Source organism: Mya arenaria, chromosome 12 (assembly GCF_026914265.1).
Source record: "Mya arenaria isolate MELC-2E11 chromosome 12, ASM2691426v1".
Taxonomy (NCBI): Eukaryota; Metazoa; Mollusca; class Bivalvia; order Myida; family Myidae; genus Mya; species Mya arenaria.
In genome coordinates this window covers 67,423,756-67,441,146 of record NC_069133.1, presented here as the reverse complement: position 1 = coordinate 67,441,146, position 17,391 = coordinate 67,423,756, and the positions used below count along the sequence as shown (strand labels likewise).

Here is a 17,391-nt window from a genome sequence, read left to right as displayed (position 1 = left end):
ATTGAACCATAATCTTGTGTAAGCACTTACTAACAACCTTTTAACCCTAAATAAATGCATATAATACATTTTTACCACTCAAATTAAACGGCGTAAAACGTTAAAAGGTTATCGACCTGCTACAATTTGTATCATAGTCATGTAATGCCAAACTGAAAGTATGTGAATATTTCTCAGTTTGTCTCAGTAATTTCAGTCCAATATTTTGAGCATGATCAATATTTTTTTTAAAAAGAACTGATATAAATGTGTTCATATAAATATGTTCATTTTTTCCACCAAAGATATACGTAGAGCGCATAATTAAGATACAAGTATGTACATCAAACATTTATATATAAATAGTAAGTGGGTTTTCGAGCCATAGGTATTTGGCGTTGTAGAAAGAAGGCTTTAACATAAACCTAATTAAAATGTCCAATGCATTTTGTTGGGATTCAGTAAGTTGAGCTAACATACCCTGGTAGTAAATTAAGTCAGATTTCAAGAGTAGAGTAGATTCTACTAAAATTTCCTTCATGCCTTATCCGTGGCAGTGCATTGTTCATGAAACCAAAGCTCCAGATAAGGGTTTAATATGAGTTTGAGATTTACTCCCTACCTTATATGTAACGTTTGGCGTAGTCCACATTTTAAGTGACTTATATTGCATGATCTCATTAAGAATCAACTTTAAACTCTAAATGTGTTGACGAAGGAAATTATGAGCAAGCATATACTATCTTTAAAAAATGATGGTGTTTTTTCGAGAACGTTTAGTTTAATTGAAAAAGAATACCTTGTAGAATACATTTGCTGAGTGCAATGAGTGCAATTGTAAATGTGGAAAGCTGCGTATTGATATAAGAATGCAAATGCAGGTATTAAGTTGATCATTTAATTGACTTACACAGCAGAGTATGTGTATAGCTATAATACGGGGACACAAATCGTTATTCATCTGTTTACTTGAATTATTTGGACTTTTAAAAAGGTACTAAATGGCTAAATATTTAAGTACACGAGTCCTGCTTATTTATTACGACATATGGAAATTTCTTTGCTAGTAGTTTTTGCACAATGATGAGCTTGAAATACCAGAACTGAAAGTCTCTGACGTTTTGCCGAACGAGTGTTAAAAGGACCATAGTGAAAAAGTATGTTTACCATTGCTTTGATGACTCTTTTAAAACTGGTTAAAGATATTATTTTAGCAAATGATGGTTTGATCAGTTTCGCAAAAATTTAAAACAAGTCTAAGAATTTGAGGACTGTTGCAGCATATATTGCAAGGTCGTACACTGAGGAGCTGGCCGAAAGGATAAGTATTGAAAATGTATCTGTTTACAAACTTTGACATTGGCTCTCCGATATGGGTGCCAGGTTTGTGCTTCGACATTTGAAAGTGACGACAATGCTAAAAAGGGCAATTATTATATTTTTTTATAAAGATGAGTCATTTACCAGGCGGTTGATCGGCATTGTTGTTTCGCACGAAACCCTGCTTCGAATCCTGGTCCGGAGTGGAACTATATCCAATCAAGGAAATATGGTCTTCTGATAACTTAATATTGTCACCGTTTAGTGGCCATTTTGAGTTAAAAGTAAACGGTTTCTAACTTATCTGAATGTGAAAATATATCACTTTATCAGTATGACCAGATGCACATACTTTCCAGTTACTCTTGTGTACAATGCACAAAATACCCTTGACCAACAGTCACACCCAATGCTTTCTTTTTATAGATTTTATCGACATTTCATGATGTTTGAAGTATTTGTCACATTTCAATTTTAACATTAATTAAGTCACTGTGTATTCCAAATAAATTTAAACACGGCTTGCATAAACATATATCGTCATATACTCGACATTAAAGTCATGAGATAACGCGTTGTATTGTCTAAATTCAAAAAAAATATTTCTAAGACACAACTTTTATGCTAATCTGGAAAATGTACACTCTTACTTACACTAATATAAAGGTGAACACATATCCATGAGTTTTTTTACAGCGACTAAAAACTACATGATATGGGTAAAGGGTCTGGCATCAAAAGACAGCACGTTTACGATGTAACCATATAAACACAGTACAGCAAGATTGCTTATAATTGTTGGGATCACATTTTATTTGACCTGTTTTTAACAACAAAACTATTTTATGCAATTGCTCAGTTTAAGTTCCAACGGCAGGACATTCTCAGACGGGACACTAGTGCTGTCTCTTCATCGCTCAGTTCAGTGTTCAAGCGGTTAACTGTTGGATGTTTACAAACATTAGATTTGAGTATACTTAAATTTGGACTTTCTTTGGACATTAAACAGTAGAGAAATATTTTGCGACATTTTATGTGTTACAAATTTAGTAGAAGAGTAACTGACAGGGAATCTCATTTAAAGATGCACTCTCACTCCCACATAAGAAGTACCACCATTTACCGAAACTGAGAAAAATAATGGTTGTTATGAAGGATACCGAGTTAGATATGGAAGAAAGATGCGTAAAACACAGAATTTCCTTTTTATGAGACAATAATTGATTACTGTCGGACCCACCCGTCATTCATGTTCAGTGCGTTCTAAGCTACTAAATACATGTTTACAATCCTAATATCAGCAATAAATAGTTTCCATAAATGCATAATAAAGCAAGAATAAAAAGTTTATCACTCAAAAGGTATGTTTGTCATACATATGTATGGGTTTACTTTTCATACGATTGTCACCATAATATGATTCAAAACTATTTACGTACATATATTTTTCAGTAATATACCATTTCGCAGTTCTTTTTACCGTTAATAGAAACACACATACAATTACATTAAAACAGTCAGCCATAATAATGTTTTGTCCTAATTCAAAGCTATTGACGTACATATAATTTTTGCAGTTCTTTTCGCCGATAAATGAAACACATATATGATTACATGAAAACAGTCAGTCAACTAATCATTCACTATAAAGTTAATGCCGCTCAACTGCCTGGTAATAGTATTAACGCATCATTACGCGATGAACAGTTTTTCGTTTGCTAAACCGTTCTTTTTATAAAGAAATAAACATATATTTACTGAGCCTGAAACATAATAAAAAAGGTATAAGATCAAAAAATAAAAAACCTAAACCACTTGCTTTTTAATGAATTCCGCAAAATTTGTTGACAACGGAAATAAAAAAGACTGTTATTTAATGACTAGTACGATAAGACCACACATTTTGGAATGGTTACCGGCAGCATGCAGTCTTTACGCATTCCATATAGGAAATTGTTACCTTTGATTTATGTTTCTGTAGATACAGACTGGTCAATTAGTAGCGATTAAAGATTTTAGATACAGCTTTTGTATAAAAGGCCATATATTTTGTAGGCAACCTTATAAGTTTTCATGATAAAATGATATGTGCAGTGAAAAACATTTAAATCTGTGATGGCACAATACTAAAATATGTCAAATAACTGTTATGAATCACTATAGGTCCATGACTTAGATATATGTGCTGTATTTGGCTTGTAATGGTTCAGTCTGAGCTTATTAGTTTTATCTGAGAGTTAGCATATGAACCTAGAATTGCCATTCGTTGTTCTCACGTAGTTGCGTCAGGACCGCTACCCTGGATAGTTAGGGTGGTGCAATTGTTCAATAAAACATTTTAAAATAAAACTATTATGATAAGCACTTTTGACATTTGTGTCCATAAACTTTTAAATAAAGTAACAAATGCAACGAAAAGTACAGGTCTTTCTTATATTTTGTAAAGTATTGCATTCACATCAACCTTTGGGCGACACAATAACACGGAATTTACGCATATTTCGAAACTATTTTTTTGAGGGAATTTTGAAATCTTTTAAGTTGAACACAATTAAATTTTCTGTTAAAAAAAGTTTTGTTTTTCACATTTATGAACTCTTATCTTAAACATACAACTATGACAAGAAAATTATTAATAAAAATATAAATGTATCCCAAAGGTTGTTTTCAAAATATACACACTTTTTTTGAATTTCATGATTTTTCCTAAAATGGTATTCCTGCTGATTAGTGCTTAATGACTGAACCTTTTTAAAGCGCTCAAAATCGTTTGCAAAATTGTTTTATTATTTTAAAAAATAAATTAATAGAAAAAAAGACAATTACTTTTGGGCGACACAACATATATCCTATGGGCGACACGAGTCTCCCAAAGGTTGCATCAAAGTTACCCAAAGGTTGGATTGTTCTAAATATATATATATATATATATATATATATATATATATATATATATATATATATATATATATATATATATATATATAGTACGATATATAATGCATACAATATAATTATAGATGATTGTGAAAGACTAAATTCACTGCCAACAACAGAAGAACTGCTTGTTATTTAAAATGGTGTGAAAGACTTCCAAGTTTCATTAACTTCTACGAAAACGTTTCCCTTTTACTCCTAGTATGTTTCACTTAGTCATTAAGAAACTTTTACTTTAAAGTGTCAGGCAATAACAGTTCAAGCCCGTAGAGGCAACGCATTAGTTCATATTAAGGTTTTACATATTTGGCACAGCGGGGAACCATGGGTAGATGCAGGATTTGATGTTAGAGGTGGCATAAATTATGGGCATTTGCTTTTGACATGCACGCTCTCTCAGAACCGAACTTTTTTTGGTTTAAAGTGTTGATATAGGTAGTTTTGGGTTACTCTACCAAGAACATTTTAACAATCCCCCCGCACCCCTGGATTGCCTGGAGGGAACAGCCTGGTTCCAACATATTATTAAGGAGACAAAATGTATACTTTTGACATTTAATTGATATACAGGTGGAGGAGTCAGGAAATAAATTTTGCAAACAAACAAATAATTCTGATCAATAAGTCGATGTAAGTTATATGTACAATTTTAAAAATGAATGGCCCATAAGCCGGAGCCATTGCTTGTCCATTACTTAAAATTTTAAATTATACTTTCATACAATAAGGACAAATATATATGTCATTGTGAGTGATAAATGCAATCACAAGCGAGTCAAAGTTTACTTTATATATCAATATAGGAGAGAAAAAGTAATGAAATACACACAAAATGCACCATTTTATATACAAATTAATATAAAAATATTTTGGGGGTGGGGGGGGGGGGGTGGAGGAGTAACCTCCAGAAAACCAGCAAGCACTTTTAACGAAATCATTTTCGGTTCTGAGGGAGGGGCTCAAGTCTTAGGGTAGCAACCCTTAGTTACGCCCCCTCTAACGTCGATTTCTAGATCCACCTCTTGCAACTGCTCGAGTAAGATATGTGTTTCCTGCAAGCTTCTTGTCTCCTGTATGCACCAAATATGTTAAAGTTTTAATAAAACAAACATTTTTGCGATTGGTTATAACTATTAAAAAAGAACAAACTTACAAATTTATGTATGAACTATTTCATGGAACTAACTGTTACAATTAACCCGCTTGGTAGGTATCGGTTGAATATTTACTTGGCCACATGTGCTAGTAATGAGTTGATAGATCATTTCTACCTACAAACTCTAACCGTGTACATGTATGCACAAGCATTTTGAATGTGACCAATTTCCTTCAATTGTTTTCATTCATCAGTTCAACAGTTCATTTTTCTTTTTTTAAAAATGCTCAGCCTTGAAACGGCTTGTCCAATAGCTGAACGATAAAGAATTTCCGCCTTATCAAATAGTTCAGATCATCGGCCATAAAAACCTGATCAATTAAAGCAGATTAACCCTTTGCATGCTGGGTAAGTTGTCGTCTGCTCAAAAATGTCGTCTGGTTTGTTCTAAATTTCTTTCAATTTACTTAAAACTTTGGGGATATATTGACTGAGTGGCAAACAGCTTGGAACCTGACCAGGCGCCTTACTAGGCCGTGGTGTTTTCCGACATCTTGTCTGCGCTCCATCCCTCCCAAAAGCATCTGCGGGCACATCCTCGACATTTCCTCTTGGGCCTTTGTAAACACAAAATTTAACGAAAACGTTACATGCAACTTTAATAGATATGAACTTAATTCGCTATCTGAACAATAAAGCATCTTTCGGCTGCACTTGCCATCAATTCACCCCGGAAAAATAACATAAGATCCAGGGACAGTCCATCTTTGTTAATTCAAATCTGTTCAAAAATGCCACATGCTCAAGTTTTTTATTTAATTGTTTTAATACGCGATACATATATTTATTTATTTCCGAAATGCTTTTGATTAAATACTTGCTTTGTGCCTCAATAAATGTTGAATATAATAGGTTTCGTTGATGGTAGTAGGGTTTTATCTTAAAACAATTTCTGCTCGCTCGAAAAGGATATTTTTTCTGTGACCGCTCGTGAAATAAAATATGATCTTGCATTGAATTAAACAAATATCCTTTATTTCTTCTTGTTACACTTTGGGACCAATAACAAATCGATATCGATCTAATCATTCCACTTGGCTTCTTCTACCTTTAATCATATTTTGACTGACAATTATTAAATCAAAAAAAGGGATCCCCTTTGGTATGTTCAAAATGCGCATGTGTAGTGACAAACATCCGTTTAATTACCGCTAAGGTAACAATTGCGTACTTGCGTTGAAATGTTTCAAAGCGTTTCATTTCGTAACTGCGTGTTTATATGGAAAGCCATATAGGTTCGCAATTACACAGGCCTCCATATATGCGGACCTGGGGGAATTTCCTATGAAAATACCATCAGAACTGCGTTCATTAGCGGCGCAACTAGTGAGTTTTCTATGTGCGGGATTGCGGAACTTGTAACTACGGCACGGCAAACTGCTTCAGTTACTGCGGGCTAGCTAAGTGCGGTACCGTTTCAATAAAGTATTTTAATTTAAAACTTTAATAACTTAAACCTGTTTAAAGATTAACAACATACATGTACATCGATTTTTTTATTTACTCAACTTGGTGTTCATTTTCAATGCTGACTCAAGTTCAATTCACTGAAATATGTAACAAAATATTGAAACTATGACACCGAGATAATTTCAATTTACGCTAAAACTCTTTTTTGAAACGCACCCCTGTGTAATTGCGGACCTGCGGGAAATTGAAAATACCCTCGGGACTTATGGCTTTCCATACAATACCTCGATGAAGGGCCGATCATAAGAACAGTTTCGAAACAGAAACAAAAACTTGATAGGTAACGTTTAAGCAATGGGTAGGTAGAAGGACTGTATTTAGGGATACAGGGAATAACATAACTGGACATTCAACCTGTGTCCGTTTTATTTTTCTATCCAAACAGCCCAGTGGAGCATTGTCCCAGAATATGAACGGCCTGGTTGACCGTCTCTCCCGCCTCTCTCCAGAGGGCCTGCTTCACGATCCATGATATCCGCAACCAGTCTGCCCATCCCAGGTCGCAGAACGTGGGGACGCCAGCCGCCGCGCGCGTGTAGCACTGCCCATGCGTATGAAAGGCGAACGTCTGCACTTCTTTACACGTCATCGGTTTAAGCGGTTTTAGAGCAGGAACTAGACGTTTCTGGAAAAAAGTCAGGATGTTTAATATACAACTGAATACCATTACATTGGTTAAGCACATCTCTCAAATAGCTTAATAGTGCAATATTGTAAAGAAAATATAAGCGATATGTGTTACGTGGTGCTTAGACTCGCTAATGTCAGCTCAATGCGGTGTCAGTTATTTCACGTACACACATGCCTAAAATTTGAGCTAACGCTCATGAAAATGTGAGCTTTATACGTAATGTGTGATCAATAGCTTGTCACAAGGTGAGGTGCAATGTGTAACGTGCTAGTTACTCGTTTTAAGGTGGCTTTTGGCACGATGAGCTATGTGCTTTACGTGTGAGCTATTGCCTTTATTAAGGTTAGCTTTATGAGTTACGTTTGAAATAAAGCTTGTGACTTGGTGAGCAATACGTGTTACGTGTGAGCCTGTACCATGGAGGCTATATGCAATGTGAGCTATTGCTTTAATTAGATAAGCTACATGCGATACGTGTAAACTATAGTTTGACAAGGTGTGTTATATACGTTAGCAATAGGTTTTGCTTGATACATGGGGGGCTATACGTGTTACGTTTGAGGTTTTGCTTGTTACATGGGGAGCTATACGTCTTCCGTTTGAGGTTTTGCTTGTTACATGGGGAGCTATACGTCTTCCGTTTGAGGTTTTGCTTGTTACATGGGGAGCTATACGTCTTCCGTTTGAGGTTTTGCTTGTTACATGGGGAGCTATACGTGTTACGTTTGAGGTTTTGCCTGTTACATGGGGAGCTATACGTGTTACGTTTGAGGTTTTGCTTGTAACATGGGGAGCTATACGTGTTACCTTTGAGGTGTTGCTTGTTGCATGGGGAGCTGTAAGTGTTATGTTTGAGGTTTTGCTTGTTGCATGGGGAGCTATACGTGTTACGTTTGAGGTTTTGCTTGTTGCATGGGGAGCTAAACGTGTTGCGTTTGAGGTGTTGCTTGTTACATGGTGATCTATACATGTTGCGTTTGAGGTGTGGCTTGTTGCATGAGGTGTTGCTTGTTACATGGGGAGCTAAACGTGTTGCCTTTGGGGTGTTGTTTGTTGCATGGGGAGCTAAACGTGTTGCGTTTGAGGTATTGCTTGTTGCATGGGGAGCTAAACGTGTTGCGTTTGAGGTGTTGCTTGTTGCATGGGGAGCTAAACGTGTTGCGTTTGAGGTGTGGCTTGTTGCATGGGGAGCTAAACGTGTTGCGTTTGAGGTGTTGCTTGTTGCATGGGGAGCTATACGTGTTGCGTTTGAGGTGTTGCTTGTTGCATGGGGAGCTAAACGTGTTGCGTTTGAGGTGTTGCTTGTTGCATGGGGAGCTATACGTGTTGCGTTTGAGGTGTTGCTTGTTGCACGGGGAGCTAAACGTGTTGCGTTTGAGGTGTTGCTTGTTGCATGGGGAGCTATACGTGTTGCGTTTGAGGTGTTGCTTGTTGCATGGGGAGCTATACGTGTTACGTGTGATGTTGAGCTTGTGATACGGTTACCTTACCAGTGTTAAATAACGTCAACGTAAATAAAACAAAAACCTTGCGACTGTAAACATGTGGTACTTATAGTAGAATTTATTACAAACGAGAATCGATGTAACTATGCACCTGAAGACATGCACGTGTGGCGTCCACCCATCGTTGTCCAAGGGGGGAGAACTCAGCCCTACTGTTCGTGAAGTCAGTGCAGATCCGCTCACCGAACCCAATAGCGTACGAGTCGTTACTTCCGTTACATCCGTCCACCTTCTGTATGTTGTCAATGTTGTATAAGTTATATTTAAGGAACTGCTTGCCAAACGAAAGCTTACGAGATATTTATATCAATGATAAATACGTGTAAATCAGTGCTTGCACGTATGTATATGCAAAAGAGAAAACATATGTAAGAGGCCTGTACCACGTCCTATATTAACTTACTGAGGCAGTCCCTGTACCACTTGCAAACTTAACTTACTGAGAGGCCGTCCCTGTGTCACGTGCGGTTGAATTTACTGAGTGGCAGTCCCTGTGCCACGTGGGGTTGAACTTATTAATAGGCCAACCCTGTATCTCTTGAAAACTTAACTTTCTGAGAGGCAGTCCCTTTGTCACGTGAAGCTGAACTTACTGAGAGGCCAACCCTGTGTCACGTGCGGTTGAACTTACTGAGAGGCAGTCCCTGTGTCACGTGCGGTTGAACTTACTGAGAGGCAGTCCCTGTATCACGTGAAGCTGAACTAATTAAGAGGCAGTTCCTGTATCACGTGAAGCTGAACTTACTGAGAGGCAGTCCCTGTATCACGTGAAGCTGAACTAACTGAGAGGCAGTTCCTGTATCACGTGAAGCTGAACTTACTGAGAGGCAGTCCCTGTATCACGTGAAGCTGAACTAACTGAGAGGCAGTCCCTGTATCACGTGAAGCTGAACTAACTAAGAGGCAGATCCTGTATCACGTAAGGCTGAACTAACTGAGAGGCAGTCCATGTATCACGTAAGGCTGAACTAACTGAGAGGCAGTTCTTGTATCACGTAAGGCTGAACTAACTGAGAGGCAGTCCATGTATCACGTGAGGCTGAACTAACTGAGAGGCAGTCCCTGTATCACGTGAAGCTGAACTAACTGAGAGGCAGTTCCTGTATCACGGGTAGCTGAACTAACTGAGAGGCAGTCCCTGTATCACGTGAAGCTGAACTTACTGAGAGGCAGTCCCTGTATCACGGGTAGCTGAACTAACTGAGAGGCAGTTCCTGTATCACGTGCGGTTGAACTTACTGAGAGGCAGTCCCTGTATCACGTGAAGCTGAACTTACTGAGAGGCAGTCCCTGTATCACGGGTAGCTGAACTAACTGAGAGACAGTTCCTGTATCACGTAAGGCTGAACTAACTGAGAGGCAGTCCTTGTATCACGTGCGGTTGAACTTACTGAGAGGCAGTCCCTGTATCACGTCAGGCTGAACTAACTGAGAGGCAGTCCATGTATCACGTAAGGCTGAACTAACTGAGAGGCAGTCCCTGTATCACGTGCGGCTGAACTAACTGAGAGGCAGTTCCTGTATCACGTAAGGCTGAACTAACTGAGAGGCAGTCCCTGTATCACGTGTAGCTGAACTTACTGAGAGGCAGTTCATGTATCACGTGCGGCTGAACTAACTAAGAGGCAGTTCATGTATCACGTGTAGCTGAACTAACTGAGAGGCAGTTCCTGTATCACGTAAGGCTGAACTAACTGAGAGGCAGTCCTTGTATCACGGGTAGCTGAACTAACTGAGAGGCAGTCCCTGTATCACGTGTAGCTGAACTAACTGAGAGGCAGTCCTTGTATCACGTGCGGCTGAACTAACTGAGAGGCAGTCCTTGTATCACGTGCGGCTGAACTAACTGAGAGGCAGTTCCTGTATCACGTAAGGCTGAACTAACTGAGAGGCAGTTCCTGTATCACGGGTAGCTGAACTTACTGAGAGGCAGTTCCTGTATCACGTAAGGCTGAACTAACTGAGAGGCAGTCCCTGTATCACGTAAGGCTGAACTAACTGAGAGGCAGTCCCTGTATCACGTGTAGCTGAACTTACTGAGAGGCAGTCCCTGTATCACGTAAGGCTGAACTAACTGAGAGGCAGTCCCTGTATCACGGGTAGCTGAACTTACTGAGAGGCAGTTCCTGTATCACGTAAGGCTGAACTAACTGAGAGGCAGTCCTTGTATCACGGGTAGCTGAACTAACTGAGAGGCAGTCCCTGTATCACGTAAGGCTGAACTAACTGAGAGGCAGTTCCTGTATCACGGGTAGCTGAACTTACTGAGAGGCAGTCCCTGTATCACGGGTAGCTGAACTAACTGAGAGGCAGTTCATGTATCACGGGTAGCTGAACTAACTGAGAGGCAGTCCCTGTATCACGTGTAGCTGAACTAACTGAGAGGCAGTTCCTGTATCACGTAAGGCTGAACTAACTGAGAGGCAGTCCTTGTATCACGGGTAGCTGAACTAACTGAGAGGCAGTCCCTGTATCACGTGTAGCTGAACTAACTGAGAGGCAGTTCCTGTATCACGTAAGGCTGAACTAACTGAGAGGCAGTCCCTGTATCACGTGTAGCTGAACTAACTGAGAGGCAGTTCCTGTATCACGTAAGGCTGAACTAACTGAGAGGCAGTCCCTGTATCACGGGTAGCTGAACTTACTGAGAGGCAGTCCCTGTATCACGGGTAGCTGAACTAACTGAGAGGCAGTTCATGTATCACGGGTAGCTGAACTAACTGAGAGGCAGTCCCTGTATCACGGGTAGCTGAACTTACTGAGAGGCGGTCCCTGTATCACGTGAAGCTGAACTTACTGAGAGGCAGTTCATGTATCACGGGTAGCTGAACTAACTGAGAGGCAGTCCATGTATCACGTGCGGCTGAACTTACTGAGAGGCAGTCCCTGTATCACGGGTAGCTGAACTAACTGAGAGGCAGTCCCTGTATCACGTGAGGCTGAACTAACTGAGAGGCAGTCCCTGTATCACGTGTAGCTGAACTAACTGAGAGGCAGTCCCTGTATCACGGGTAGCTGAACTAACTGAGAGGCAGTCCCTGTATCACGGGTAGCTGAACTAACTGAGAGGCAGTTCATGTATCACGTGCGGCTGAACTAACTGAGAGGCAGTCCCTGTATCACGTGAAGCTGAACTTACTGAGAGGCAGTCCCTGTATCACGTGAAGCTGAACTAACTGAGAGGCAGTCCCTGTATCACGGGTAGCTGAACTTACTGAGAGGCAGTCCCTGTATCACGTGAAGCTGAACTAACTGAGAGGCAGTTCATGTATCACGTGCGGTTGAACTAACTGAGAGGCAGTCCCTGTATCACGTGAAGCTGAACTAACTGAGAGGCAGTCCCTGTATCACGGGTAGCTGAACTTACTGAGAGGCAGTTCCTGTATCACGGGTAGCTGAACTAACTAAGAGGCAGTCCCTGTATCACGTGAAGCTGAACTTACTGAGAGGCAGTCCCTGTATCACGTGAAGCTGAACTAACTGAGAGGCAGTCCCTGTATCACGTAAGGCTGAACTTACTGAGAGGCAGTTCATGTATCACGTGCGGTTGAACTAACTGAGAGGCAGTCCCTGTATCACGTGAAGCTGAACTAACTGAGAGGCAGTCCCTGTATCACGTGAAGCTGAACTTACTGAGAGGCAGTCCCTGTATCACGTGAAGCTGAACTAACTGAGAGGCAGTCCCTGTATCACGGGTAGCTGAACTTACTGAGAGGCAGTCCCTGTATCACGTGAAGCTGAACTAACTGAGAGGCAGTTCATGTATCACGTGCGGTTGAACTAACTGAGAGGCAGTCCCTGTATCACGTGAAGCTGAACTAACTGAGAGGCAGTCCCTGTATCACGGGTAGCTGAACTTACTGAGAGGCAGTTCCTGTATCACGTGAAGTTGAATTTACTGAGAGGCAGTCCCTGTATCACGTGAAGCTGAACTAACTGAGAGGCAGTCCCTGTATCACGGGTAGCTGAACTTACTGAGAGGCAGTCCATGTATCACGTAAGGCTGAACTAACTGAGAGGCAGTCCTTGTATCACGTGCGGTTGAACTTACTGAGAGGCAGTCCCTGTATCACGTAAGGCTGAACTAACTGAGAGGCAGTCCTTGTATCACGTGCGGTTGAACTTACTGAGAGGCAGTCCCTGTATCACGTGAAGCTGAACTAACTGAGAGGCAGTCCTTGTATCACGTGCGGCTGAACTAACTGAGAGGCAGTCCCTGTATCACGTGCGGTTGAACTTACTGAGAGGCAGTCCCTGTATCACGTGAAGCTGAACTAACTGAGAGGCAGTCCTTGTATCACGTGAAGCTGAACTAACTGAGAGGCAGTCCTTGTATCACGTGCGGTTGAATTTACTGAGAGGCAGTCCCTGTATCACGTGAAGCTGAACTAACTGAGAGGCAGTCCCTGTATCACGGGTAGCTGAACTTACTGAGAGGCAGTCCATGTATCACGTGCGGCTGAACTTACTGAGAGGCAGTCCATGTATCACGTAAGGCTGAACTAACTGAGAGGCAGTTCCTGTATCACGGGTAGCTGAACTTACTGAGAGGCAGTCCCTGTATCACGGGTAGCTGAACTTACTGAGAGGCAGTTCCTGTATCACGTAAGGCTGAACTAACTGAGAGGCAGTCCTTGTATCACGTGCGGCTGAACTAACTGAGAGGCAGTCCCTGTATCACGTGAAGCTGAACTAACTGAGAGGCAGTCCTTGTATCACGTGAAGCTGAACTAACTGAGAGGCAGTCCTTGTATCACGTGCGGTTGAATTTACTGAGAGGCAGTCCCTGTATCACGTGAAGCTGAACTAACTGAGAGGCAGTCCCTGTATAACGGGTAGCTGAACTTACTGAGAGGCAGTCCCTGTATCACGTGCGGCTGAACTTACTGAGAGGCAGTCCATGTATCACGTAAGGCTGAACTAACTGAGAGGCAGTTCCTGTATCACGGGTAGCTGAACTTACTGAGAGGCAGTTCCTGTATCACGGGTAGCTGAACTTACTGAGAGGCAGTCCATGTATCACGTGAAGCTGAACTGAGAGGCAGTCCCTGTATCACGGGTAGCTGAACTTACTGAGAGGCAGTTCCTGTATCACGTAAGGCTGAACTAACTGAGAGGCAGTCCTTGTATCACGTGCGGTTGAACTTACTGAGAGGCAGTCCCTGTATCACGTAAGGCTGAACTAACTGAGAGGCAGTCCTTGTATCACGTGCGGTTGAACTTACTGAGAGGCAGTCCCTGTATCACGTGAAGCTGAACTAACTGAGAGGCAGTCCTTGTATCACGTGCGGTTGAACTTACTGAGAGGAAGTCCCTGTATCACGGGTAGCTGAACTTACTGAGAGGCAGTTCCTGTATCACGTAAGGCTGAACTAACTGAGAGGCAGTCCTTGTATCACGTGCGGTTGAACTTACTGAGAGGCAGTCCCTGTATCACGTAAGGCTGAACTAACTGAGAGGCAGTCCTTGTATCACGTGCGGTTGAACTTACTGAGAGGCAGTCCCTGTATCACGTGAAGCTGAACTAACTGAGAGGCAGTCCTTGTATCACGTGCGGTTGAACTTACTGAGAGGAAGTCCCTGTATCACGTAAGGCTGAACTAACTGAGAGGCAGTCCTTGTATCACGTGCGGTTGAACTTACTGAGAGGCAGTCCCTGTATCACGTGAAGCTGAACTAACTGAGAGGCAGTTCATGTATCACGTGAAGCTGAACTAACTGAGAGGCAGTTCCTGTATCACGTGAGTTGAATTTACTGAGAGGCAGTCCCTGTATCACGTGAAGCTGAACTAACTGAGAGGCAGTCCCTGTATCACGGGTAGCTGAACTTACTGAGAGGCAGTCCATGTATCACGTAAGGCTGAACTAACTGAGAGGCAGTTCCTGTATCACGTAAGGCTGAACTAACTGAGAGGCAGTCCCTGTATCACGTGAAGCTGAACTAACTGAGAGGCAGTCCCTGTATCACGGGTAGCTGAACTTACTGAGAGGCAGTTCCTGTATCACGTAAGGTTGAACTAACTGAGAGGCAGTTCCTGTATCACGTAAGGCTGAACTAACTGAGAGGCAGTCCATGTATCACGTGAAGCTGAACTAACTGAGAGGCAGTCCCTGTATCACGGGTAGCTGAACTTACTGAGAGGCAGTTCCTGTATCACGTAAGGCTGAACTAACTGAGAGGCAGTCCATGTATCACGTAAGGCTGAACTAACTGAGAGGCAGTCCCTGTATCACGTGCGGCTTAACTAACTGAGAGGCAGTCCATGTATCACGTAAGGCTGAACTAACTGAGAGGCAGTCCCTGTATCACGTGCGGCTGAACTAACTGAGAGGCAGTTCCTGTATCACGTAAGGCTGAACTAACTGAGAGGCAGTCCCTGTATCACGTGCGGCTGAACTAACTGAGAGGCAGTTCCTGTATCACGTAAGGCTGAACTAACTGAGAGGCAGTCCATGTATCACGTGCGGCTGAACTAACTGAGAGGCAGTTCCTGTATCACGTAAGGCTGAACTAACTGAGAGGCAGTCCATGTATCACGTGCGGCTGAACTAACTGAGAGGCAGTTCCTGTATCACGTAAGGCTGAACTAACTGAGAGGCAGTCCATGTATCACGTGCGGTTGAACTAACTGAGAGGCAGTTCCTGTATCACGTAAGGCTGAACTAACTGAGAGGCAGTCCATGTATCACGTGCGGTTGAACTAACTGAGAGGCAGTTCCTGTATCACGTAAGGCTGAACTAACTGAGAGGCAGTCCTTGTATCACGTGCGGTTGAACTTACTGAGGCAGTTCCTGTATCACGTGCGGTTGAACTAACTGAGAGGCAGTTCATGTATCACGTGAAGCTGAACTAACTGAGAGGCAGTTCCTGTATCACGTGAAGCTTAACTAACTGAGAGGCAGTTCATGTATCACGTGCGGCTGAACTAACTAAGAGGCAGATCCTGTATCACGTGAAGTTGAACTTACTGAGAGGAAGTCCCTGTATCACGTGAAGTTGAATTTACTGAGAGGCAGTTCATGTATCACGTGAAGCTGAACTAACTGAGAGGCAGTTCCTGTATCACGTGAAGCTTAACTAACTGAGAGGCAGTTCATGTATCACGTGCGGCTGAACTAACTAAGAGGCAGATCCTGTATCACGTGAAGTTGAACTTACTGAGAGGAAGTCCCTGTATCACGTGAAGTTGAATTTACTGAGAGGCAGTCCCTGTATCACGTGAAGCTGAACTTACTGAGAGGCGGTCCCTGTATCACGTGAAGTTGAACTTACTGAGAGGCAGTTCCTGTATCACGTGCGGCTGAACTAACTAAGAGGCAGTTCCTGTATCACGTGAAGTTGAACTTACTGAGAGGAAGTCCCTGTATCACGTGAAGTTGAACTTACTGAGAGGCAGTCCCTGTATCACGTGAAGCTGAACTAACTGAGAGGCGGTCCCTGTATCACGTGAAGTTGAACTTACTGAGAGGCAGTCCATGTATCACGTGAAGCTGAACTTACTGAGAGGCTGTCCATGTATCACGTGCGGCTGAACTAACTGAGAGGCAGTTCCTGTATCACGTGAAGCTGAACTTACTGAGAGGCTGTCCATGTATCACGTGCGGTTGAACTAACTGAGAGGCAGTTCCTGTATCACGTGAAGCTGAACTTACTGAGAGGCAGTCCCTGTATCACGTGCGGTTGAACTTACTGAGAGGAAGTCCCTGTATCACGTGAAGCTGAACTAACTGAGAGGCAGTCCCTGTATCACGTGCGGTTGAACTTACTGAGAGGCAGTCCCTGTATCACGTGAAGCTGAACTAACTAAGAGGCAGTTCCTGTATCACGTGAAGCTGAACTTACTGAGAGACAGTCCCTGTACCACGTGCAATCTGTTCCAGGGGGATCAAAGCACCATGGCGGAAGTGACAATCCTTTCTCTTCACCGATTCCGGTTTCATTTTTGTCAGTGGTTTCTGTAGAAGCCGTTAATATTTCGTTGTCGTTACTTAATGTCGTCGATGATTTTATGATCACAAAAGAAAGTGCAAATATCAAATTTACGTTAATTGTCTCCATCCTTTATATTTTACAAGATTATATATCTGCCTCTTTTCGACACCATAAATCTGATGGCACATCAATACTGTACGTATGAACCGCCCAGTAATTGTTAGTATTTCCTTACTTTTATATAACCTTTCTTATCTTGTTTGTGAATAATTAACTATGTCATTGTTATTCACTTAAATTTGAAGTACTATATCGTAAGGCTTGAACTAGCCATTGCTTTAGCGTTGCTCAGGTGAACAATACTTAGCCTTAACTGGGCCACACACGATATGCATTTGGGGCGAACTTATGACAAGTGTAGTAAATTCCGTTCGACAGCTTTGTACTTCTTCGTTGTCT

The 17,391-nt window shown here is 41.8% G+C and overlaps 1 protein-coding gene across 1 annotated transcript; it reads right to left on the bottom strand.

Annotated features, from left to right (window-relative positions):
- Window positions 1-7,161: 7,161 nt before the first annotated feature.
- On the bottom strand, window positions 7,162-17,175 carry LOC128210264 (uncharacterized). Its single transcript, XM_052914489.1, has 3 exons — window positions 16,843-17,175; window positions 9,090-9,230; window positions 7,162-7,487 (listed from the first exon to the last, which is right to left on the bottom strand). Exons 1-3 carry the CDS (start codon window positions 17,056-17,058, stop codon window positions 7,236-7,238), a joined length of 609 nt encoding a protein of 202 aa, XP_052770449.1. The 5' UTR covers window positions 17,059-17,175; the 3' UTR covers window positions 7,162-7,235.
- Between the last annotated feature and the right edge of the window lie 216 nt (window positions 17,176-17,391).